This window comes from Pteropus alecto, unplaced genomic scaffold, assembly GCF_000325575.1.
Source record: "Pteropus alecto unplaced genomic scaffold, ASM32557v1 scaffold65, whole genome shotgun sequence".
Lineage (NCBI taxonomy): Eukaryota > Metazoa > Chordata > Mammalia > Chiroptera > Pteropodidae > Pteropus > Pteropus alecto.
In genome coordinates, this window is record NW_006439191.1 from 6,511,533 (window position 1) to 6,538,430 (window position 26,898).

General features: G+C 38.7%; 1 protein-coding gene across 2 annotated transcripts in view; it reads left to right on the plus strand.

Moving 5' to 3' along the window:
• SPATA17 (spermatogenesis associated 17) overlaps window positions 1-26,898 on the plus strand; it is a 116,009-nt gene that overhangs the window by 69,009 nt on the left and 20,102 nt on the right. For both annotated transcript variants that reach the window (XM_015592761.2, XM_006916226.3), the window contains 2 exons: window positions 382-530; window positions 10,724-10,859. In XM_015592761.2, the coding sequence (XP_015448247.1) occupies window positions 382-530; window positions 10,724-10,859 (285 nt within the window). The remainder of the gene's footprint in view (window positions 1-381; window positions 531-10,723; window positions 10,860-26,898) is intronic.

Consider the following 26,898-nt stretch of genomic DNA (forward strand, 5'->3'; position numbering starts at 1 on the left):
AAAGCTATGCTCCGAATTGTTTCTAATATTTTTACTTATTCAAAAAGAGAGGATTCTTTTTAAATTTCATTAGAAGAAACATGTTTTTTAGAATTACAAAGCAAAGCAACTTAAAACTACAAGTTAACATAGCATAAAAACTCTTTTGATGTGAGGGAAATGTTACTTAAAACAATTTAATAGAATCGTTTATTCTTGTGTGAACATTTCTCAAGGATGCGATACTCTCATGTCATTTTCTAATTCAGACAAGAACCAATTGTTCCTTAAAAATAGTTTAATAAACTTGCTATACTTCGTAGATATTCAGTAGCCTTGGTCATCAATAATATGCGGAGAACTCCTTCGTAATAAAATATGTACATCATCCTGTCTCTCCAGGGGCCCTTTCGTGACATCGCCGATGTATTAGAACAGCGCTACAAGCCTTTGGAGCCCACCTTGTGGGTGGCAGAACCCATGGATGAGCTGAAAGAAGCCAGGGAGGAGCTCAAAAGACAAGAATGGATAAAAAACATTCACGACAACATGTGAGTTCTCAGCTGTGCCCTGTTTGGTGCCTTGAGTTATCTAATATTTTCTCTTCCTCGATATTGTAGAGAATCTTTTATTTGTGAGAAAAGGTAAAGTCACCCTTGACCTATTTGGAAGCAACCATTTTTCAATGTGCAAATGTTTTAGTTAAGGTCAATACCGATGACGATATTGATTGTGTGTATTCACTCACACACACACACACACATACGCACAGAGGACACGAGTCATATTGAATTAGGGGACTACCCTACTCCTGTATGACCTCAATTTATTACATCTGCAACGACCATGCTTCTAATTAACTTCACAGTCTTTAATATGTTCGTTAAGCATAGGAAGTGTGACAATAATATTTTTACATTTAGAGTATGGATTACAGAGGATTTTTTTAGAAGTCATTTTAAACCTTCATTGGTTTATTCTTGTTCCTAAAGAAAAACTCATGTCATTTTCTCATGCCTTCTTGAAAAAAAAAAAAAAATTATTTTCCTTATACGTCTAGCTCTGGGAAGCCAGGACATGACACGAGTAATTAGTAACTTTTCTGTGAGAAGCTCCTAGCTAGATATTATGAGAAGTGTGGAGGAGTGTTTGTTGATTCAGCAAACGTTCGCATGTCGGGAGCAGTTCTAGGCTCGAGAGATGTTGCTCTGAGGGAAGAGACTGTTCTCTTAGATCTTCCATGTTTCTCGCTTTAAACCCAACCAGAAAACCCAACAAAATTCTGAGTAAGAATTATTATGGGTAAGCTATTGAAAATGGTCAAGTGTGCGTTAAAGACCATGATTTTTTTTTTTTTAATGTAGAATTTGCTCTCGTCTCTGATGATCTAGATTTTGACAGAGAAAAGATAAAAGCAGGTTCATTGTATAAAAAAAAAATGATGATATGAAAAGTTCACAGAACAACGAGAAGACCAATCTGGCAGAAACTAATTTTTACGTGAAATGCAGTAGAAAGAAAAATCGTGCAAGTCTTCAAGTCCGAGGATTTGAGGGTTTATTGGGAGATACCGGAGAATTATTTAAGGCTTTTGAGTAAGAGGATGTTATAGAAAGAATATGAATTTGTTGATTGTGTGACAGGTGAATTTAAGAAGAAAGATGCTGTAGGGAAGGAAACCGATTAGGAGAATATTGTAGTAATTTAGGTAAAAGATACGGACAGAACTAAGATGCTGGCAGGGCTCAGTGCCCGGTCTTTTTCCTTCCTTCCTTCTTTCTGTCCAGTCTTCCATACACGACTTCTCCGGCCGCTTCTGTCTAAACGATGTCAGTTACCACCTCTATGCCAATGGTTTCCACTCCCTAAACCTCGAAAGCCTCACTCCTACATTCCAGGTTTAGATTTTCAGGTGCCATCTTCGCATCTCCACCAGATGTCCCAAGCTCAGTGTGTCACGCCTCGGCCTGCTGCTTTTTCCCTTGGGTGTGAATTACTTAAGGCACCAGCTATCAGCCCCAGGTGGGGACTTGTGAGTGATTCTGTTCTCCTTGCCCAGCCTTTTATTGGTCCTCAAATCCTGTCTATTCTATCTTTTAAGTATTTCTCTCTTTTTTTTTCCCCTGCTTAAACTTAGGCACTTAAAACTTCCACTTTTAAAAAGCCTGCTGAGTCTGCTCAGTCTTACTCCCATTCAGTGCATTACCTTAACAACTCCAGAGAAATGTAAGCAAGCAGTTATTCGGCCAAAATTTTAATGGCTTTCTATCAGCTCCAGAATAAACCTTCGTTCCTTATTTCGAGACACAGGCCAGTGGGAGTCCGACCCAGGCTTCTTTCTCTGGCTAATCTTACGCACTCCCTGGGAATCTGGGCTCTAGAGCTACTGAGATGTTTTCATTCCCCTTTAAAGCCCACATCCTCCTCTGCTTCCGTGGAGGAATGGCTACCTCCCTGCTTTACTCAGTCTGCTCTAATCCACTTAAAAACAGAAAAGGTTGAAAACCACGTGATATCACTTATATGTGGGATGTAAACACAAAAGCAACAAATGATCAGGACAAACAAACGGAGACTCATGGACATGGACAATAGACTAGTGGTTACCAGAGGGGAGGGGGGAGGTAGATGGGGTAAAGGTGTCAAATATGTGGTGACAGAAAGAAATCCAACTGTGAGAGGTATAAATATATATATATGCCTTACGGTTGAAATGTACAGCTGAAACTTACTGGATTTCATTAACTAATGTCACTATAAAAAAATTTTTTTTTAAATTAAAATTACAAAGGGATTACTTATGTACTTTTAAAAACAGAAATAGCATCATGTATTGACTGTAAACCTTTAAACATCGTAAGGTGGTGCTTGGGTTTTCTAGAGGCACCTGCTGGTAATCACATCTTGTGTATCTCACCCAGGCATTTTTTTTTTTTTTTGCATATACTATTATATATGTGTATATTGTTCCTTAATCTAAAAAAAGGCAGAATGTATTTCCTTTATACTGGAGATCATAGAGAATTTTAGGGATTTGCAGAGAGCAAATTTTAAGGAATATTTTCGGACATAAAATGGGACAGTGCAAGTTGTCTAGATGAAGAGGGTGGGGGAAGTGATTATTACGAGGTGGGAGAAGTGGGAGACCACAATGGCACCCGAGCTATGTAAGTAACGTCGGATTCGCCCATCAAGACAGCAGAGGTGGGAAAGAGCGGGGGATCATAAATCAGGCGACATCGGCGTCCCGTGCATTAGAACCTTCTGTTACTCGTAAACATCCTGTCTTGGTCCTGGGGGCTGTAACTGCGTGGACCGCAGTGTGTCCAGAATGCAGTGGGGGGGTTAAGATGCCGCAGTAGAGGTCAGCGCCCATCTGTGACCTGTAGGCAAACGAAGTCCCCTCCAGAGTCGACCTCCTGATCTTGAGAATCTGCAGTGGTTGCCTTCTGTGAGAAAGAGGGCTTCGCAGATGCGATTAAGGATTAAAAACGGGGAGGTTGTCCGGGTCGGCCCGACATAATTACAAGGGTCCCTCAAAGCGGAAGAGGGAGGCAGAGAGAGATTTGACGACATAGAAGGTCAGAGCGATGCCCTGTGAGAAGGACACCTCGCCTTCGTTAGCTCTGAAGATGGAGAAACGGGCCACCACGTAAGGCCCTCATCAGGGAGCACCCCGAGAAGTCCTTACACGTTAGTCTGAACAAAGGGTCAACTGTGGAAAAGTGACTAAAATATTGGGAGGGGACCAAAGGAAGGTAAAAATTATTTAACAAGGTTTGTTCGTACAGAATTCTCTCAGCCTTCACCTCCCAGCTCTGGCCATAAGAATGCTTCTCTCCTCCTCGTGGAGGAGAGGCGTCTGTCACGTGTGTTAGCTCCTGATTTTGGAACAGAAAGGAGAGCTCAGATCCCTTTCTTTGGACCTGTCGTTTTTGAATACCTTCACCTCAAAATAATGCTTTGCCAAAGTGGCATCATTTGGGGTGCATATTCTGCCACCCTTCATTATGCAGAATAGACGAAATGAGAGATACCCAGTCAACACTCAGGGGCAAAGAAGAACTAGCAACTCAATTTCTTGAGCTCTCTTATTCGCTGGCACAGATGAAAAAAATCCAGCAGCTATGAATCATATGTATCTGCCTCCATTTCCCTCAGATTCGCCACCTAGCTCAGACAGAAGCCTTGGTAAATAGTAGATTTCTCGTCTTTAAACGTTTTAAATATTTAGTTCTACTTAAATATCAGCACCATTTCCTAGACAGCACCCTAGGAAAATCGTGGGAAAGATTAAGAAACTAGATCTTCAATAACGGTTTTGAAAAACAGGGCATTGAAAGAATGCGGTGGGTACAAAAGAGATCTGGTTCCATTTGCCACTGAAGAACAGTGATAAGGAAATTTAACACATCCCAAAACTTTATTTGACTTTTGTGATTTTGTTCAAGCACTTTAGACCTTTACAATCTGCACATTCCCTGAACTGCTATTGTATTATAAATCGGGATTATCGTATATTTTCAGAGAACGTTTTCTTAACAATTCAACTTTTATTTGCAACTCTTCCATTTATTTTAATTACTGGCGCAGTGTGCTTCGTTTATTTATCAGCAGAGCCTTTTTAAGTTAAAATACTGAATTAGCTAACCCCATTAACACAAAATACACCAAACACGCAGTCACGGGAGAGGTGGTTGCTGTGCGAACCGCATTGTACACGCAGGTGCTCTGGGCGCAGGTGGGCACTGTGACCTTCTTATGATCCAGTGTCCCTCTGCCTCTCCTCGCTAATTTCCAGTGGAAATTTACAAAGTGCTGCCTTCATTTTCTCAGCTGAATGTTTGTAATGAAGTTCTGGTTCTTTATAACACCGGGGATACAGATAATAAGCCTACGTATAACTAAGAAGTTCTAGAATTTGTATACAAAAAGCCCTTTATTAGTTTGGCTCTACAGTGAAAACTGTGCTCTTTTCTGTCCTCTGTTTTCTTGAAAAAAAAATGTTTTGTTTTGTTTTTTAAATAAATGACCACATAAGACTAGAATTTGATCATTATTGATATGTAAGTCTAAAGAAGTCTAGGATTTATAATCTCGACATAATCATGGTCATTTGGAATACTTTTAGTGGTATGCCTGGAAACATTGCATGTGCTTTTAATACATGCAATCCAACAAGTCATACAAAGATACTTTTAGTCTTTTTAGTTGGATTTCATCATATTCTAAGCACGCTTCCTAATACGACGCCTAACATATGCTAACTAAAAGTTGACTTTTAGTCAATTCGTGAGCATATGGCTTTTTTCGTGTGTGTGAAAGACAGTCATTTTGTGCCATACTCACATCCTTATATTGGTAGGGCATTTATACATCCGAGATTGCCCTGTTTTAATTTAGGGCTCAAAAAGGGGCGGGGGTCAGAAGAGACTTGAAGGCCAAACAGATGTTTGCCAGACAGAGCAAAGAGAGTGTCACCGAGGTGGTGGCCTGGATGACGCTTCTCTATGTTAAAACGTGCAAAGCTCATGGACGCTTCGTTTGCCGTCCCAGGTACCTTGAGAAGCTTGGCTCATACCTTGGGAGCTCGTCCAATGTGACAGCGATGACGTGGAGAGTATAGGTGAAGCCACAAAATAAAGGGCCACAGGTACCACGATACAGTATTTAGACTTTACCATATAGACACAGTGTAGAACTGTGACAGTGTGTTACTGGGTCGAAAGGAACAGGTAGCTTAAAAATATCACTTTATTAGCTCTGTCCATGGTTCACAAATGGGAATCACTGGTACCAGAGACCAGTTAGGAGACTGCCGTCACAGCCCAGCTCAGAGACGAAGAGACTTGCAGTAGGACGAGGACATTGTTTGTGGAGAAGAGAAAGTTTGACAAATCGCTTAAAAGGTAGAACGCTGTAAGCCCTAAACCAGCTTGATTCAGGGGGCAGCCCGATAATGGTGTGGATGCTGTAGTCGGGGCCTCAGGTGCATTTAGAACGACCCTTAGAACTTCCTTAGTTGCAAACAACAAAGGTTCATTCATGGTAACTCAAAAAGTTAAGGGTGCGTTTGAAGCGATACATCGAGGAATCATAGAAATATGAAGCCTCTTTTACAAGGAGAAACCTTCTGACCATCCCTGTACGGTGTCCACTAACGATTTTAGTACTTTACCTCTTTAATGACTTTGCTTCTCTAACCTGCATGAAAACCTTTATTTCTGTCCTCAGTCAAATGCTGCTGCTATGATTCAAACTATTTTAGATATACCGTTTAAGCGGAGTTCCTGGGGTGGTTCCTCGCACTCGCTCCTGTGTCCCCACTTAGGATTGTCTGGCCTGTCGGCGTCACTGATGATTGGCATGAGGGGGGCTGCTCGTAGACTGAGGTCTTTATTAATGCATGTGATCACTTGAGTATGTTCCATGGCTTTGCCGTAAGGGTAGAGACAGTAATCGGCACTCGCGCTCTGTGTGGTTTACAAGACAAAATCGATAAGACAGTACAGTTTTAAGACCTTATTTGCTATGCCATCACCTCATGACGTTACAATTTCTTGTGTATAAAGTATAGGAGGTTTTAAAACTCTCAGAGTACATCATTCTATACCTTGTCTGAAATGAAAAGAAGTCTTTATATTTTGTTTCTCTTTTCCCACATAATAAGAGTGAATGCGCTGATAGTTACTTATGATGTGAGAATCCTGTATGTATTTCATAACTCATAAGTAAGAACTCTCTTCAAAAGCGAAACACGTCAGACGTGCCTTGGTATTAAGGGATCACACGGCATGTTATTTAGCCACCTAGGTTAGAGAGAGGAATGAGACAATGAGCCACTTTCCTTGGGCCCTGACTTCACAATTGTAATGCTGTGGCCCCGTCTGCCCCTCGGGGGGGCCAGGTGATGCCCCAATGATGGCAGCAGTACCTGTGAGGAAAGGATGAGGTAACTGGGAAAATGTCCCAGGCACGTTAAGTAAGACGAGGTAAGGCTGCGGAAATTTGGCCTGATCTGGTGGGGGCCAGGATAAGCACCCTGTGAAGAGCTTCCTTCTCATTTCCCAGGCAAATGAGCGACATACTTGCACGTGCATGTACTTTCCAAGCTTTACCTCTGCCCACTGAATACGCGCCTCTGAATAAATACTCGGACAGCAGAGGAATGGTGTGGGTTGAAGCGGGACAGTTAGGTTGCCCGGGAAGGCGGGGCGGTAACCTGGATTTTGAAAGGTGAATAGTGTATGTACGGATCAGCCTTTTAGGAAGAAGAGCATGGGCAGAGGCAGGGGAGGAAGAGATGCAGGGAGGGAGGGGGGATGGCATCAGCGGAAGGGCGAGGAAGGCGTGGAAGGACACTGGACCAACCCATGGCCTTCTGAGAGGCCTGAGGCCGGGCTCCAGAACACAGGCTTGAACCCATTCATGATCGGGATTCATAATCTGTGGCTTCTGATCCGCTGGCAGTGAAATAAACAGGTTGGAGGAAAACCTAGAGTTGTGAGTGACAATAGTAGGGCAAATGAGGACAAATGAAGAGAGGAAGATGAGTATCATTTGTTTGTCCTTTTATTTGGAAAATAATGTTGAGGATATTAATTCTCAATGCATAAAAGCTTTATATTTGCAATGGACCTATTTTCTCTGAAGCTAATTGACTATTTTTATTTTTGTTTCCTGAGACCTCTACTAATTGTTTTCTAACTGGCCAGACGTTCAAGTAATGACTTGTTTGTATATACTTCTATATTTCCACAATGTATTTAAGAATTTCTCCCAAATCTGTATTTTTGATGAGATTATAATAAATAATAGGCAAACCCATATCTTCTTTAATATGGTTTTCAGTTAACTGAAAAGTACTCACTGCAAGTGTAAGATAGCTCTGAATATGAATTTAAAGTTGACAAAAGATACCATTTTTAACTAACTGAAAATTATCTAAAAGTTTGATTATAAACTAAAGTTCGACTTTTGTGGTTTTCATATCTATAGTTTTGTAAAGCAAATCCTACTCGAGAATTTAATAATTTCTAATTTGAGGATAAGTGTTAAATATTATTTACAAAACATAGAAATATTTTTGAATATATGTACATATGCATACCCATACATAAACTTCAGAATAGACATATATGTTACTTTACTGAGATATCATGGCTAACTGAAATTAAAATTAATTTTTGGATGGGGAAATACCTGGCCTTTGAGCCTTGTCTTCTTAGCCATCCATTCCCTTGAGAAAGCGAATTTTGTTCAGACACAAAAGAAAAATACTATTAAAATGCCAGTCAGAGGTGATAGGAGCTGTCAGTGCCACAGCTCACAGCGCCGCCTCTGCAGGCTCAGGGACGACGCGGCCGTGTGTGTGTGTGTGTGTGTGTGTGTGTGTGTGTGTGTGTGTGTGTGACATTCGTCCCATGTGCCATGCTCAGAGCCTGTGCGGCCACGTTCGTATGTGTGTGTGTGTGATGTCCGTCCCATGTGCCATGCTCAGGGACAGTGTGGCCACGTTCATGTGCGTGTGTGATGTCCGTTCCATGTGCCCGTTAACACAAGGGGGGACCACAATCTGCCTTCTGTGAGAGCTCTTTTCCCAAGAGCACATGCAATACATGCTTGTGTAATTTTGTCGAGTTTAAAGCTCTGTGTTCTGTTTGTTTTTACTCTAGATATAGTATTAGTGATTTTTTCTTAGGAGAAGTATTAACAAGGACTTTATTAATAAGCATTAAAAATTGTAGAGAGCTGTAAAAATGGAGAAAATAACACTGCTTTTCCTGTTTATTATTTTGTAGACAAATGTATTAATATAGTGGTAAAAACAAATTTTTAATCGAATTGAGATTTTAAAAAGCCCCTTCTTTGTCTTAATTAAATGAGATAATATATGTGAAAATATTGGGATATGGAATGGCTCAATAAATTTGTTGAACTTAATTTTTTCAAAATTTAAATTTCAGAATATTTTTCAGCAGAATATTTTATTTTTCTACATATATCTTTTGATTTCCTAGAGCTTGCTCTTTCTCTTTAAACCTTCCTTTTGTTTAAAACATTATCTGGCTCTAATTTCATTGATACCATATCTCCTTTGGTTATGTTAATTAAGAATTTCTGAAGTTAATTCTTGTTTCCTGCATTATATCTGTTTCCTGTAGGTTATCTTTTATGTCTGGATTGGTGTCTTCCTTTTCATGTGGGTAATTTCCCCAACTGGTAATCCATTCTTAAATTCATATGTAAAAGGAGACCTTGCTTTTATGTGAGAGTGGTTTTTTGACGAACAGCCTTCATCGGGCTGTGGTACAACCTTTTTAAATTAAGAAATCCCCAAATGTTGGGGTCCACAGTTGCTTCTTGGGCACTCTCAGTGTCGTTGGAGAAGATGCCCTCGTCCTCTGAAGCGGAGAAGCCCAACAGCCAGTTTACTTAGGGCGACGAGCCTAGGAAGGGCCCGGTGGGCAGGTTCTGAGTGGAAGTCCATGACCCCATTGGGCGCCTCACCCCAGCCCCCCGCCCGAGCCCAGAGCTCCGGGGTCCAGTTTCCAGGGCAGGCCCTACTCGTGGCGCATGGGCTGGGTGAGGGACTTGGGGCGTCATCACTCCTCGCGTGGGTTTGTCCTCCGCCCCCTTCGGCTTCTCCCTGGCCCGCACCCTCTGCAGCACCTGCGCCCTTGGCCCGTGGGCTCTGCCAGCGTCCGTGGGACCAAGAGCCCCTAACTCTCCTTGGCCTCGGCCTGTTCCAGCATAGGTTTTCAGTTTTTGAATTTTCTGCCTGCTTTCCACCTGCGAAGATGTGTTGCTGTTTTCATCTGCTGTTTCTCTTCTGTTGTTCTTCTCCTTCTTGTGGTTTATAATTTTTTTTAATTATTTTTTTTTCTTTATCCCTTTTCTCTCACTGTAGAGGGTTTTGATGACAGATCTAGTTTACCAGGTTATACTGAAAGCAGATCACGATCTCAGAGTCTGTGAGAGTTTATATGGGTTTCGAAAATTTGATCTCTTATGTTGGCTGTAATAATACCTAAAAGTAATAATGATGACGAGGATGAGAGCTCCAAGCTACTTGTACTTTTACTCCGACCTTCAGCGCTGCTAGTAGTTACTGGTCACGTGCCCTTTTCAGCCTCTATGTGGAGCTTTACATATATTCAGTTTTTCATTCCTTACAACAACTCTGCGTAGGAATAAAATCTCGTTGAGGTCAAGTACCTTGCACGAAGGAACACAGCTAGCAAGGGCAAAGCTAAGTAGGATGTGAATACAGCTCTGGCTGACTCGAAAGCGCCGTCATTCATTACCACTGCCCAGAAGGCCTCCATAATTGGGGTGAGTCAGGATCCGAAAAAACTCATTTCAGTGAGAATAGCCTATCCTGGCCATCCTTTTCATTTCGGAGTACTATTTTGAAAATGAGGAGCATTTTTAGTGACATGATGAATTTGGAGTTATTTGGCACCGTTAAATAATAAATTACTTATTTAACATTTTCTACATTTGCAAAATATTTGAGACTCACAAACTTCTGTGAAAAAGTTTGAGTTTCTCCACTCGAAGAGTACGAAATAGAGATTCATAGAAGTAACAGCAACAGCCAGTGGCAGAGACTGAAGGAGAACTCGGTAACTCCGATCCCAAGCCAGGTCCTATTCTCACTGTACTACCTCTCTACATTCTTGTTTTTTAATCAAAGGTCTCTAGAAATCAAATTGAAAATATCGCCTTCATGCTCTTTCAGGTTTTTGCCATTTTCTTCCCACCATAAGAATAGAAAGTACATCCCGTCAATGCATATGTCGAGCAAGTACGATCCCAGCTCTCACGGGTGTCCGCGGTTCAGAGACGAAGAGCCTGAGAAGTGGATCAGCAACAAGGTGCGTTAATGCAGCATTTAAAACAATACCTGCTTTCGAAAGGCCAAAAATAGACACCGATGACAGCCAATATAAATATTCTCGTTACAATGAACACTTCCTTGGTGACAAAGTTATTTAGAGCTATTTTAAGTAAAGATGGTGCTGCTGACCTACGTCAGTAAGAGGCTCGTTTTCAGAGTTTTTTTTTTTTTTTTGTCTATTTGGTGTTGTATTATGTTTTATGGCTCAGTTACCCTATGATCAGTGGCATGGATCACTGTCTTTGGCGAAGCTGACCGGGGTCTAGGCTTGAATCTGCGGTGAGAGAATGGAGTTAAGCTGACTTTCAGGCATGGAGACCAGTGCTTGCCTTCTCGCAGTCTCTGTAGATGAATAGATGATAGATAAGATAGGTAGGTAGGTAGATAGGTAGACAGACAGACAGACTAAAGCTACGTGTGATATCATGTCTATATGTATATAATAGTGAGAAAGAAGTAAATAAATATTTATCTGATTCCATAATGATATTTGTTAGCATTTCGATAAAAATTTATGAATTGGGAAAACACCAAGATGTGTTACACTATAGGAGATGAAAAAGAAAGTTCTTACTCTGTGTTTAACCAACTGTCTAGAAGTTAGAGCCTATAACTGATTGATAGCAAAACTACACAGATAAAATGAAGTAGTGGTGATTTTCTGGAGAGGGCTTAAGGCTCCCAAGCCCCATGTGCTCCCAAGCCCAGGTCCTGTCAACTGCCTGGCAGTGGGATGTGCTCGTTTACACGCAGTCTCCTTCCACGAGGATTTTACGGCATCCTACCAAAACACAAATTAATAATGGTCATATTCTAGAAATAAAAGTAAGGGGACATGATCTTAGAGAAGAAGAGTGTCTGTGCCCACAAAAGAAACGAGAGCATTACTGTGATGGTGGGTGACTTCGGACCTTCAGCTCCTGGATGACGAAGGAGAAACACAAACTGCAGAGATAAACTCCATACTCAGGAGGAAGGGACAGGTTAGACCTTTGAGAAAACTGAGGTCTTTCTTTACCAAATTCTTAGCACAAATTCCTCTTTTAAAGGACATTGTAAATACAGGATTATCACGTATGCAGTGAATGTCATGCTGGGGAATAACTAACTCGGGTACTTGGGGCAGCACCTTTGTGCAGCTACAAGTTCTTCCAAAGCAGTAATAATTCCGTGGCATAAGGAATATGTACAATGAGTAGTTCATCTGGTCTGCTGATTGACAAATCTGAATGTCAGTGACAATGTTATTTCATAAACATCCACTCTGAAACTATTCTAGCATTCATTTTTACCTAAGATGCAGCCATTCAGAATACAGGCTAAATAAGATTTTTAAACTATTTAATTTTATATTTTGAATGCGCATGATGTGATTCTACACTTCATTTTTTTTTTTGACATCAACTTTTTTTTTTTTTTTACTTTTATGCTCTCTCATTATTCTATTTAATTCGAGGAAGTATTCAGTTCTTTAAAATATAAATGATTCACCTTAGGACATTAAGCTACTTCAGAGTGACAAAGATCTTTGTGTAAATGTTCCTTTCATGAAATAATAACTTTTTTGGTTTTATGGAACAGATTCACTTCGTATAGTCTGAGAATATGAATTTATCTAATTGCAGTAAGCAAGTTCATGGACATATAGAGACTTTTGGATGCTCATTAAAAAGAAAAAATATTTTATTTTGTTCTTCTGGAGGAATCAATGTGTGCCCCTTTATACTTTCAGAAAATAAACAGAGTTAAAAAGTTAATGACAAATAATTGTTCTTGTAGACCTTGAAAATTAAGTGAGAAAAATGTAGGAATTCTTTAATTCTTAAAAAATTTTTAGTCTACTTAACCCTATGCAAAACCATGTAGAAAAATATTAAATGCTAATTTAAATTTCTCTCTCTCTTGTCACACCCCTTCCTTTCCCCCTTCCATACTTATTCCTTCACACCTTCCTTCTGATCTCTTCAAATAACTGTTAAACAAAGTGTATCTCTGTGTGGCTGATAGAATCTGCACAGTACGAAGGCAGGCATTCTGTTATTTATATGCAAAAACCGGAGAACTATTTTCTGTTTTGATTTGATGTCAAGTGATTTGAGTGAGACTTGTGCCCAATAACTTGCTAAAAGCAGGCTTACTCGTCTTTATTTTTTTTATAAAACTTTCCTCTTGATTTTGGAAATCAGAGGCCACAAGTTATTCATTGTTGGTTAATTAAAGACAGTTTGACGGAGATTAGAGTTGTTAAGTTTAAAATGCTGACAAAGAAAAAGACTGACAGAGTTTTATGCTTCTACTGTGGGAAGATGGACTATTTACAAACGTTTAAAGGCGCCTAAGATTTCATTGAATGCAGTAGATCGATTTCAGGCAAGAAACAGGTCAATTAAGTATATTTGGTTTCTGGTCTTCACCTTTCCATCAAGTTTTAAGAGTGTCTACGTGGAGAATTGTTTTTCTCTTTTATTATCTTTAAGCACAGAGGTTATAATTTATATATGTGTCATATAACTTGCTCATAGTTCTTTGATCTATTTGTAAAATGCCCCATGTTAAATTGAGATTCTAGCTCTGTGTCTCAAATGGTCAAACTTTCTATATTTAGGTAACTACTTTGTATTTATAAATTCTTTGCTGTGCTGATTTCAGTATTTAAAATAGAAGTGAAACTAGTTAAGGAGTAATCTACCAGTCACTATTAATTGAATCTACTTGGATAGGTCTAAAAGAGTAGGAAAATAAAAATCTCAGTACACTAAAAACGTTCTTTTGGTTGTCAGAGCATCCACACGTGTTTATATTTACCAAAGCAGAAATGATCATCTGAGGTCTTTACCTTAATTGCAGTTAGTTTTCACATTCACTTTAGACAACTGATTTTAATGGAGCCATTTCATGTTTTCCTTTGTTTGCAAAATCCAAGACGAGACGCTTAAGATGGTTCGTGTCGGCAGAGCCCTTGCTCACGTGCCTTATTGTAGGTGAATTACGACAGAAGAGAAGCCCTTTTTGTTATTTTCACAGCGTTTTGGTTCTAAACAGGATTTGATAAGCTACAAAGCATAAAAATATCCAGTACTCCAAAGAATTAATTTAGAGAACCTAAGCATATTGCACAGAACATAAAGCTGACCTTTACCGTCTACAGCTCTTGGAATGGAGTGGGATGTGGTGCACATCATAGGTTTAATGTGGTGCATCGCCGTCTGCAGAACCCCGGGTGGGGCCGTGACGGCGTGCCCACCGCACCCGGCGGCGGCGGGATCTGCTGTCACCAGCATCCTGATAATAATGAACTTCCCGCTTAACGACCGTGATTATGATGATCATAATTGATGAGCAAGTGCAGCGTGTGGAGATCATTACAGCTGAACTGTACGGCAGAGAAACATGCCTCAGTTAGGGATAATTTTACTTTTATGCATTGATTGGGATAAAATATGCCTTTCTATTTAAACAGACCAGCTTCATATAATTTTAAGAATCCTTCTGTTCGTGTTGATTGATGATTATGCGCTTGCCGAAAAACAGCCCCTTACAGTTGTTTGTTTTGTGTGGTTTCATTTCATTAGTAAATGTAAACAATTAAATAATTAGGTGTAATTGAGGGAGAATATTTTGCTTATGAGGATGGCCTTTAATAATCAAATATTCGGTGCAAGTGCTTTTTCCCCGTCTCTCTCACAATACGTTAGGGATTGGAATTCTCATTCCTCTCCTTTTGTTACCCTTGTGTCAGTCATCTTGAGGTCAGTCAGCTTCGGGAAAAGTATTAGTTTATACAATTTTATTATAAACCTATAGAAACATTTGTATTTGCATATCGCACTTATATGTACTCTATTATGCACTTTAGAAAATTGGGCAGAGCCACATATTATTTTGTTTATTAAAATAAAATCTAACCTGTAGAATAGTTTAAATGTGTAATGTTAAGATGTATACATTCACACTACCTTTGCTCTTTAATTACTGTCTGGTTTCTGATAGATTTATTACATCGTGTAGTCATTCTCAATTATTCTTTTAAAAATGACTTCAAAAATTTCAGGTTTGAATTTTAACTTACGAGTGAAAATAATATGTGCAAAGTTGTGTCCAAGCTTTTTAATAGATTAGATTGGACTATATCAGTCTATAATTATTAACCTAAGGGCTTAATTTGCACTTGAATCTAGAATATTGCATTTGAGGGAGGAGCAAACATAATGGAATGCATTTTTATAAAGCATGGTAAGGCATTTTTTAAAAAGTTTATTTTGCAACTGCATTAAAGTCAGATCGAGAGGTCTCACCTTCAGATGATTGACAGCCGTTCAGCTCTGAAGAGACTGAGGCTAACGTTCCTCTTCGTGGTCTGTGAGGTGGACCTCACTTCAGAGAAGGCGCTGGCCCCAGATGTGCAGCCGCAGGCTCTGGAGTAGGACAGACTCTCTGAGAGTGAGAGGCTTTAATCGCCTGCCGACCAACTTTTCTTCTGAAAGTTTTGAGTCTCAGTGTGATTCTTGAACTTTATGAAGAGTGTCTCTTGGAAGTTTGTCTCTAAAAAATGCAACGTATGCTAGTCTTCTCTGTCTTTTTGCTAATCTAGAATAACAAGAGTTAAATTCCTCATCTGACAAAGATTATGGCACATATTATCTGCACTTCTCTGCAATTAAACTCTCAATTTACGCTGTCGTTGTTGTATTTGTTGGAAACTAGGTTAACATACCAGTGGGAATTAGGGATCTGGACTTGTCCTCGTGTCCACATAGAAGACCAGAGCTCTCATTTCTGTCTGTGACCTCTTGGTGATATCATGATGTGACTTGGCAAAAGAGAGGGTTTAGCAGGATGGAGGACCCCAGATGACTAGAACTAAAACTAGGAAATAGACCTGGTCGCTTAGGAAGAGGCTGATTTCGATCTTAGGGATCACGGAAGTATTTGAAGTGTTATATGAAGAGTTAGCATCGACGCTACATATTCAGTGTGTTTCTGGCTATGTCTGGAGCTTTGGCACGGAGAAGCCGAAGGGACATTTGTGTGTCCTCCCAGGTAGGGCCCCCATCAAACCACTTAGCAATAGCATTTGGGTGCTCCGGCTGCAATGAACATTCTTACATATACATCTCTGCTCTCATGAATTCCTGAACAAGAAATTTCTGAGTCAGGGCTGTGACGGTTCGTTTTCTGTATAACCTTGACGGCGCTATAGTACCAGATTTAATGGTAGTGTGCTGTAGAAGACCAGAGAGATGCGAATTAACACTAGAAGTATTAATACGAATACCGTTAAAACTGGAAAATGAATTGGATATGATGGAGGAAGAAGGAAGGTCATTCCCGGATTACTCCTACGTTTCTGAACGGGGCAGAATGAATTTAGGGCGATGCTATTCACTGAGATTGGGAAAAGAAGAGGATTGAATTCGGGGAGCATTTGCAGGGAAGAGGTCCTGAGCTCAATCTTGGACACATTTGGATGCGAGACGACTTTGATTCATCCAAGCGGAGAAGTCAGATATACAGCTGAATATATAAATCTGTATCTTGGAACTACATTCTTGACCAGAATCACAAAATTGAGGACGTTTGGTTCGTAAATGAAATTTAGTATATTTGGTTTATAAATCATGATCGAAACGATGAAAGCAAACGAAATATTCAAGAGTAAGAAGAAAAAGAGAGGAGCGCTAGGATTTTTGAGGGTTGCCACCACTTTCATGGCCCTTTGGGGTAGGACGAATCCACATAAAAGGGAGGTAAATCGAAGAAAACCAGGAGAAGGCGCTTGTCAAAGAAGCCAGTGCAAGATGATACCATAAAAGAAAAGAGTGAAGAGCAAATGATGCCGTGACGTTACATGAGACGAGAACTGAAAAAGCCCCGTAGATTTCGCAGAATGAACATCATTGGTTCCTTAGCAAAAACGGATTCTGTGGCTGTAGAGGGAATGAAGCCAGACTGGAGTAGGGCGGGGAGGGACTGAAAAACAGAGGGCAGCGGAGGGTAGCCATAGCTATGCCTACATAATAGTTTGAATAGTTTTGGCTGCGAAAGGAAGAAGAGATTGGGGGCAGTAGCTGTAGGGAGACATATGGTAAAGCTTTCTTTTTTTCTTTAAGGGGGAAGAAGTTTAGCATAAATTATTTTGATTACCCTTGTTTCTTAATAGAAAATTTCCATTGTGAGTTTTTGTTCCTTAGAACCTTATTTATGAGAATTCTTTGAAAACCGATTCAAAGTACGTTTCTTCCCAGAAGATTTTTGTTTGTTTCTGCCAACAGCCTCGTGGTACTGCCCACCTGGGACCTTGGAAATTGAACTTAGTCTGATGTCCAAACCTATATGAGTACATAGTTAGAAACTCTTAGGAAATACTTTTTTTTTTTTCCCCTTGCCTCCACTCAACCCAGAACCAAGAATGAGATGGGTGCATACTCTCAGAGTCTCTTAATAGGGTCCTTTACTTTTTCAAGTTCGCCTTCTGAGAATGTTATCTTTCAGGAGTGCTGTTTTTCAACCTCCCACTCTGCTGCAGCCTCAGGTGTCAATTTCTTGACCATGCGACATGTTACCTCAGGCACTGGAACCCCATAGACAAGTATATGGCATAGTATATTTTGATCGCTTATGTCTGATGATAGCCTAAATTTCTGATGCTCTCTGAATCTATCATTTAAAATGTATATATTATTAGCCCCATTTTCATATATTTACATTAGAATAAAAGTTCTTTAGAAAGTAATAATAAATTCACATTAATAAACTGACCAAGTTCAAGATGATTAAAAGATTAATTTGCTTTTTATTAATCTAAATGTATTTCCCATACTATATAGTTCGTGTGTTAATGTTATAAAAATTAAATATTGAAATTTAAATATCAGCCATCTAACATGTTGCTTCTAAGGCAAATATGTAAAAGCTTACTATCAAGTCAAATTTCAATTTCTAGATAACATTTCATATCTTTTGTATCTTTCAATTGATTTTATCTCAGAATATAAAAGCAGTACTTTGAAAATTATTCTTGGTAAACTTCCAAGTTGGTGCTTAAAACTTTAACTCTTACAAAAAGGCAAAGGCAACTAACCGTGAGTGACACAGACTATGAAAATGAAGGACAAGTCAAACACTTAACTTTCCGTTACATTATCACTTACGATCACTTTATATAATGTGCACCACGAAGTGTCCGAAATCCACTCGTTTCACACACTGATCTTCCCGCTTGAGAACTCATTTGAAGAAATTGTTCCATTGTGAAAATTATTATTGTGGATTTAATTTATTTTAAACCACTTAACTGAATATTTCCCAAATTATGACTAAATGCAATATATTTTCCCCTAAAGACGTTCTTTACAGGGTTATCTAACTAAACACTTGCATTCACCTGAAAAAAGTACCAGAAGCCATAATACCAGACTGATTTTGAGAAGGTTACAATTTGTAACTTCTATTATATAAATGACAGATTAATAATTAATTTTGGATTAATTTACAAATTATTTATTAGGTGGTTGTTATAAGATTATAAACTCTTAGGGAAACATTTAAATCAGCCGGCACGTTAAAGAGTTAACGGACATGAAATATCAGGTGACAAAAAAGTGGTAGCTCGATAGTTTTGGCAGCAACTGCCTTTAAGGACATCAACTGAATACTGTGAAGGTACAAAATTAGTCAACATGTTTTACCGCGTTGGCTGTAAGGATACAAATATTGACCTTGCTTTCTTATTAAATCTATTCCAAGAGCTATTTGTAAAGAGTTTACTCACAACAATTGGAATATTTAATAAAATCTAATTTTCCTCCTCTGTAATTCTTCAGTTGGAAAATGTGGTCCCTTGATGATGATCTAGGGCTTTGAAGAATAAATGGATTTTAAAGAGAAAATGAGACGGTACTTATGATGCTGTCCAACTCTCAATGCATCGTCATTTGTCTGTTGTGTTGTGAATGTCTCGCTTTGCCTACCTTCTCCATTTAATTCCGGAACTTGCCTGTGAGCAGCATGAGAGAGGAAAGAGGAGAACGGTGCTGTATGACTCTTTCAATTGTTTTCTTGGCTTATCCAGAGACAGCTCACGCCGATTATGCCCGATCCTGAGCTTCTCCTCCCTGACACCTGGCCTCTTCCAGATTCCCGCCAGGTCCATCCAGATCCACCCCGTCACTTGCCTATGTCAAATGCTGGGAGTCACTAGTTTTCTCCCTCCCCTTCCTTTGAAAAGCTTTTTCCTAAAACCGCGCATTACCCCAGTCACGGCACTACTTTTTCTCCACTTACCCGTGTGGTTTCATTTCCCTTTAGCAACCTCCTTTCTTGCACTTATTTTATGTGGGAAGTTTGATTTAAAATGTAGAGTAGCAAAATGGATTTTCAGTTTAATCAAGAGACGGCTGTCTTTCTTCAGAAATAATTTTAAACGTCTTCAAATAATTCGATACCTTTATTTGACACATCCAATTTTTTAGAGAATCCAATCGAAGCTATAGGCCTTCTTTCCAGAAAAAAACTGCAAAAAAAAGTACAAGTGCGACACGTCTGCATGCAATCAGTTTCATTTTATTGGAAAGTGACTAAAGAAGTCAAATAAGAATTTTTAAAAAAAATTTCTGTTTAGGATTATTACTCTCAAGTGTCTGTGTTATAAAAAGGTGGAATCCAAATTTTTTCAAGTATAAATTTCAGTAAAAACACTGCTATGGTCACACTTGAGTAGAAAGTTGAAACGTCAGGCTAGCCTTTTAATGCGGCATCGTACTTACCTCTGACAGTCATTCGGTTTCAGATGTTTGTTCTGACGGCCACAGATGTTACAAAATAGTAATTTACCTAGGTACATAGTGTCATATAGAGTTAGAACTCCAAGAACTTGCTTCATCAGAGAGCGAAAGTTGGAGTAAGGGAATATAGAAGTCCGCAAAGAATCTCTAGATTGAGTGCATGTCACTTCATTTTCTTTGTCCTTAAGCCATTGAGGTTACGTGTTTTGGAGTCTGCGTTTTTGACATAGTCTGTGGCAACTGAAAAGTTATAAATCCATGCATCATCTTAGTAGCACTGCTGCAGAGGTGAACTTCAACAGAGAGCTGTAATGTTCTTAGGCGATCAGAGATTTCTGTCTCTACAAATACAAATTATCATTTTTCCACTTCAGCTTGTATTTTCTCCAGAATTAGAGAGTTGGCTTAATTATCTTCCGCTGATCTTATTTTCCAGAGTAAGAGCTTGTTCAAAAGGATTCATGACTTTTTAGCACCGTGCATAATATTGCTGTAGTGCATTGAATAATAATAATAAAATTATCTAAGTAATCCAATTAATGAATGAACTCCTTCTTAAATTGTCTGACTATGGTTTCCCATTTCTCTCAAGTGTTTTGAAACTTCTACTTAAAGTTGACCCCTTATCTTTAAGACTTTTCATATTCTGCTGTCATTTTCTTACAAAATTTCTCTGAAAAAATTCTGCCTCTGAAGTTGACTGCTCTAAAGGAGAATGCATGCCTCCATTCAGGATTTGGGGGTAGCATCTTTGGCAGTAATTTATGATAATTTAGAAAAAAGTAATCAAGATAGTATGTAGAATTTTTTTCAACAGCCAGTAAAACTATACATTTCCAAAGATTGCAGATATTATGCAATCTTTGATTATTAGATATTCTGTCCAAGGACAGCAATATTATGCATGGTGCTATAAAGTTTTAAGACTTTTTTTCCCCCATTGAAGTTACGCTCAACAAAAGAACTTTTAATCACCTTGAACTATATGGGAAAACAGCCCATATAGTTTCAAAAATAGACTCACAAAATAGGAATTTGTCTATCCTAATGTTGATAGGAAGATATCAGGCTAAGTCCATGAGTTGGTTGCTGTCTATTACATCCTGGGATATGCCGAAGGAAAATGTTGGCTATCATTTACTCCATGATATCTTAGAAAATACCAAGTATTTGGAAGACAATGAAATATGTCTTCTGTTTTATTCTTTTGTTCTAAGTCGCAAATCAACTTCAACATTTATTTTAACGGCACGTGATTTCTCCTTTATGATATGCGACTTCTTCTCTTTGCATTATGAAATATTTTCATGCAGAGGTCCTTGGATGGGGCAAATTGTAGTTTGGTTCATCTCCAGCCATGTCTAATCAAGCCACTTTTTCTGATAACGAGCCACATCTTCCGAAGTTCTTTCGCAAAGGACGGAACTGCTCCAGCTGCATTTAGTTCATGTTTTTAATGGTGAAATCTGCACTACTCAAGAAGTTTATTTTCTGTGCTATTTTATACTCTTAAGCCTCAAGACTCTGTTTCTTTATGTTTTAATATTAAGGTGAATGACTTAACACAATTTTGAATATTCTGTAGACCTACAAGAGTTATTTTGAGTACATCCTCCACTGTTTAAAAAGTAAATCAAGGATAAATAGTAGAGATGTAAGATTATGGAGGTGAAACCTCCCCCACACTGCAATCCTCAAAGAGAAATCATCTCTGTAATAACTTTTGAACAGCAAATGGCTCAGCACATTCAATTGAGAGTAGTTTCTATATACCTTTTATATGGCTTTTTACAGCTATTAAATTTAGACATTTTGGTTCTGAGCATGTTTCTTGAGATTTTAAGAAAACGCAATTTGATGAGAAGATCAAAAATAACAATATGGCTGAGTTAACCACAGATTTACCAGACAATTATCTCCGGTAAATACGGCAAGCTAACTATGTGCATATTATAAGTGTAAGTAATAATAAAATTATTTACTTTCTATACCTCACAGGTACCAAACAGTCAGAATAGACACTAATCCCGGAGCTCCCTGCTGGGTTGTAGGGAATGTTGCAGGTGGTGCTTAGGTTAGCAGTTATTTACGGGCAGACATGAAAATGATGAAAACGTTTCCGGTGTGACCACACGGGCTCATGCTGGCCAGATGTCGTTCCTGATCACGTGTACATCTCGTTTTAAGCTTACGCTCCTGCCTAGGACTCAGCACCGTCTTTCTGTCCCTGCATGTGGCTATTCTCGGTCTCCGTGGTGTGTGTGGCCTGTTGATTTATCTCTTAAGTCTCAGATCATCTTCACCGATGGTTGAGATCCTTATAATTATACGTGTTTCATCAGTGTCCATTTATTAGGAGAGAAGAACCTTCACTCTTGTGAAAAGGTGGTCCAGCTGCTTTTGCATCCGGTCATAAAGATCCCCATGCGGTGCATGTAACACCGCAGAATTCTAGAATTGCTCTGTTCACGAGGTGGCAGAGAAGCCACTCGTCCCCTCAATGCGTGTCGTTCCGTATGATAATCACATGGTTCCGAGCACTTGAGATGCCGTTTCTCTGAGCTGAGGTGCGCTGTGCGATCCCAAAGCGCAGAAAATATTCACCTTTGTAGATTAATTATATGTGATACTGATGATCTTTTAGACTTGTCGGGTTAAAACACGTTATTATCGTACAGTTAATTTAACCTCCTTCTTGTTACTCTTTCGAATAGGCTACTGGAAAATTAAAGTTGCCTGTGAGGCCCACACTGTGTTTCCATTGGCTGATGCTTCTCCGACCCATGTGTTTGTCCAGTTGTTTGAGTAAAGAAAAAAAAAAGACTCGATTTTAATGGAACCTATGAAAAACTTCTCTCTGGAAACTCTACCAGGCATTTTCCTCTAATGTTTTTATGTTCTTTTCACTTAAAACTTTTCCACCCCTGTGTCGTGGATTCGCAGAAGCCTCCAGTTTCTTCTCTGTGGCTGCTCTCTCTGTGGCTCCCTAGATCCACCACTCCTTCCCATGCACGCGTTATAGGTCAGATCAAGAAACGCGTTTTTTTTTTTTTTTTTCCCCAAAAAGATACTTAAAGTTTGGGCTTAACAATAATTACTTTAATGCAAAAAAATTAAATAACAAGAACGAGGCCAAGGGTATTAAAAAGTAAGAGTTGGGAGAAATTTTTAATGGCACTGGCTGATGGTAAATACTATTGATTTCGGATAAGCTTAGCCTATAGCCGAAGGATGAAAAGAAGCCGCTTTCATTCTACAGAAACCAAGTGGGGGTCCCCTTCCTACCACCCTTTCGATTTAGGTTTCATTAATATATATTGTGGGAAATCAAGAGTGTGGCCCCTCAATCCAGGGATAAGATTACTTTGCTATAAATTTAGGTAAAATTAATGTAGCTTCATAGGTTGGTTGAAACATTCGTAGTCTTGGGAGAGTTATAAATGTATCTGAAGGATGTCACTATACCATCAGAGAAATATATGAGGCCACTCTTTTGCTTACCTGCAGAGTTAGAGGAGGAAACTATGACTTGGGGCAAAGCACATTAACCAAATGTCTCAGTATTTTAGAGGCTGTTTTAAAATTCTGGTGTACATAAATAGGTGTGAGTCTCGGACTCCGAAAACAGGAAGAAACAATCAATCAGAACTGCCCTGGATATTAAAACTGACTCTGTGCTCTAATGTGAAGCTGCTTGATTGAGCCGTGCAGTGTCAACCATGTCTTTCTTCTAATGCTAAAAGTAATGCACATAGACAGAGTGACAATCACAGCCCAGCCTCCCATCAGCAATAATTAATCTTTTAGTTAACAGAGGCTAGAAAAGCCTCTCATCAGCCTCTTCTGAAGTCTGAGGGACCCTGTTTTTTGATGTTTGCATTCTGAGGAAAATTGTCCCCACCAGTTCTAACAAATTGAAACACCAGGCTAATTATGGCAGCTAATGAAGTGTGTGGAATGGTCACAGCTTGTCGTGAAACTGTTCCTTCAGTTTGGATTAGGGTTTCATCAATCACTTTTTTAAACTGATCCAGAATTGCTTCTGCCCGGCGCTTGGCATTTTTAATGCTGTTTCTGTAATTGGTTTTTCCCCTAAAGCTTAGACTGTTTTTTGAAATATTACAGTCTCGGGACAAGACTTGCAAACTCTAGTTTCTAAAAAAAAAAAAATTTATTAGTGATATCAGCTGATCAAGTGGTAGAAAGCTAATAAAAGGACCACCAAAATAAAATTTGATATACTGTTTCAATCCTGCTAAAGGTGGCAATAAAGCATATCCATGTGGCAATGAAGCATAACTTTATTTTTTTCAAATGTAGGTATAATACAACATAGGAGAATCATAGTTGGTGATTAGTGACTAAAATTCCACCAAGAGTTTCTATGAAATTAATACATAGATGGTAATTTATTATTAGGGGAGAATAGCTCTCTATTTATCATTCTTTATAGGTTTCTACATTTTGCCTTGAGCCACATATTTTAAAACATTAAGACCAAAGAACTGTGTATTCCCAGCGAAATAACTCTATAAACCTGCAGTTCAACTCAGAAAGCCTGGTTCACGGGTTTTTAACTTACCTAAAAAGGAGGAATCAGTCATTTTGCAGAAATGACTGCAGTTTCTAAACAATTACATCTTATTTTTAATATTGAGTTCATCTGTAGCAACTATTGAGCACTCACTGTGTACAAAGCACTGCCTCGACTCGTCAGACAATTCAAAAAATGGGTATTAAATTCTACTTGCCTCGGTTACGTCCTTTAAAATAGGAAAGACTTTTGGACATTTTCTGGATTGCCTTTTCATCGGAGGCAGGCAAGCTGTATGAGAATGAAGTTTTGCTATATTTCATTTCTTTCTTTTTGATAAGTTATCTAGGAGTTAAAATTGTCCTTAGTAAAGTGACATGTATTTAGAAAGAGCTTTAGGTATACAGTCGTCCCTCGGTGTCCGTGGGGACCGTTTCTGGGGCACCCCCGCAGATACCAAAGCCCTCGGAAGCTCCAGTCCCCTAGATGAGATGGCGTGGTAATTGCATATAACCCATCCACATCCTCCACGTACTTTCAGTCACCTCTACATGACTTATAATACCCGAAACAATGTAAATGCTGTGTAAATCTCTGTGATACTATATTGTTTAGGGACGAATGACAAGAAAAAGTCTGTACGTGTTCAATACAGAAGCAATTATTGTAGGCCGTACTGCATAGTACTCGTCAGCAACAAGGTAACTTATTTTTTTAATAATTTCTATTTGTGGTTGGTTGGAACCCACCCACAGATATAGAGGGCCTTTCAATCCTTAGAAGCAACCTAGGATGTTGATACTATCATTTCCCCTCATTTCATAGACTGAAAAGTAGGATTAAATCAAGTAAATCATGGTCAAAGTCTGGACTATTAACCATTACACTTTTCTCTCTCAACTAGCTCTTTAAACCTGCTCTCACTGTCTGCCAGTGTCTAAGATTTTATCAGTTCTTTCCAAATGTTTAGAAGACTTACTAGTAATCATAGTAGATGGAGTATTAGAGCTGGACGTCATGTTTAAAATAATTGAGTTCTATTTCATGAATTAAAGAGAAAAGTATATGAATAATATAAATATAGAGAGACAAGTATATATCATATACACATATAATAGACACAAGTATAAATATATGTATTAAGTATTAAATGTGTTACTATTAATTTTTGAATTAAATTTTCTCTGAGTTTTTGTGATTCTTTTACAATAGATACTTATTTTTACATTTAAGTGATAGAACTTTGCAGTTAACCATATACTTTTTATTATGAAGCATCCATTAAACAATATATACAGAAGTGAAATAATATGCAATGCAAAGTTCTAAAACTATTTGGTTATTTACCTTTATTTTTTTGTCCAAATATTAAATGATTTTCAAGGATAAAGAAGGGAAATTTGGGGGCAGTCGAGATAGAATGATGAAAATATTTACGGTAATAAATAAGCCTTTGAGAAGAGTTTTGGCTACATTTGATAAATTTTGGTATTTCTTTATTTTGTCATGAAGAATCATATAACATTTTTAATTATGAAGAATTTTGCATATATTCCTGAATTTTCTAACATTTGGAGATTTCCTATTATATTTTTATTAATTTACTGATTTAATTCCTCTCTGGTCAAAGAATATACTCTGTGATTTTAATCTCCTGAGTTTTCCTGAGCATTGTGTAATAGCCCAGGTTCTGGTCAATTGTGGTCAATGTTCCAAGTGCATTAAAAAGAATGTATTTCCTGCCAGTGATGGGTGTAAGGTTCTGTATTTACTAATTTCCTGAGGTTTGTTTATAGTGTTCAGATTTTCTATGTCCTTACTCATTTTTTGATTGCGATCATATTGATATTATTGATAATGGTATGACTGAGTCTTATTCCCGAGATATTAAAATGAATCATTTATTTGACACACGGGGTATACAATGAAGTCTTTATATGAAGAAGGGCATGGACAGTATATTTTCTGAGGCCTTGACCGTGTGTGGCAGAGAGTTCACTGCCGTCAGTATTCATTCTCCTCTCTGTACCAGAAATCAGCAAACTCTCTTAAAGGGCCAGATAGTTCAGCTTTTGAAGGCCACATGATCCCTGTTACCACTATCAAGTCTGCCATTAGAGCACAAAATCAACCATAGATAATACATAAGAGTAGGCATGACTGTGTTCCAATAAAACTTTATTTAAAAATTAGGAAGTGAGCTGGTTCGGGCCTATGGGCTATAGTTTGTTACTTCTGTTCTATCCTAATAGATTTGTAGCTGGGTTTGTGGCTGTCAGAAATTTAAAAAATGCATTTATCAGCCACTTTTTTAAGCTAGTTATACTCCTGTGACTATGTGCTAGAAAACAAAATACAAGCGGAAATGTGAGTCTACCTTCCAGAAATTATTTATCTAGATTTTCCCTGAGGAAGCGAGGGTTCGGGCCTATGGGCTATAGTTTGTTACTTCTGTTCTATACTAATAGATTTGTATCTGGGTTTGTGGCTGTCAGAAATTTAAAAAATGCATTTATCAGCCACTTTTTTAAGCTAGTTATACTCCTGTGTGAAACAGCTAACAAATTAGTCTGCTGTGGCTTCACACATGCTGGTAGAAGGCACAAGCTTCCTAGGTCAAAGAATTTTCCTTTACGGCAAAAGCGGAAGAAAGTGATGGCACAGCCTGCCAGTCCCCTGCGTCTCGGGTGCCACAGTGT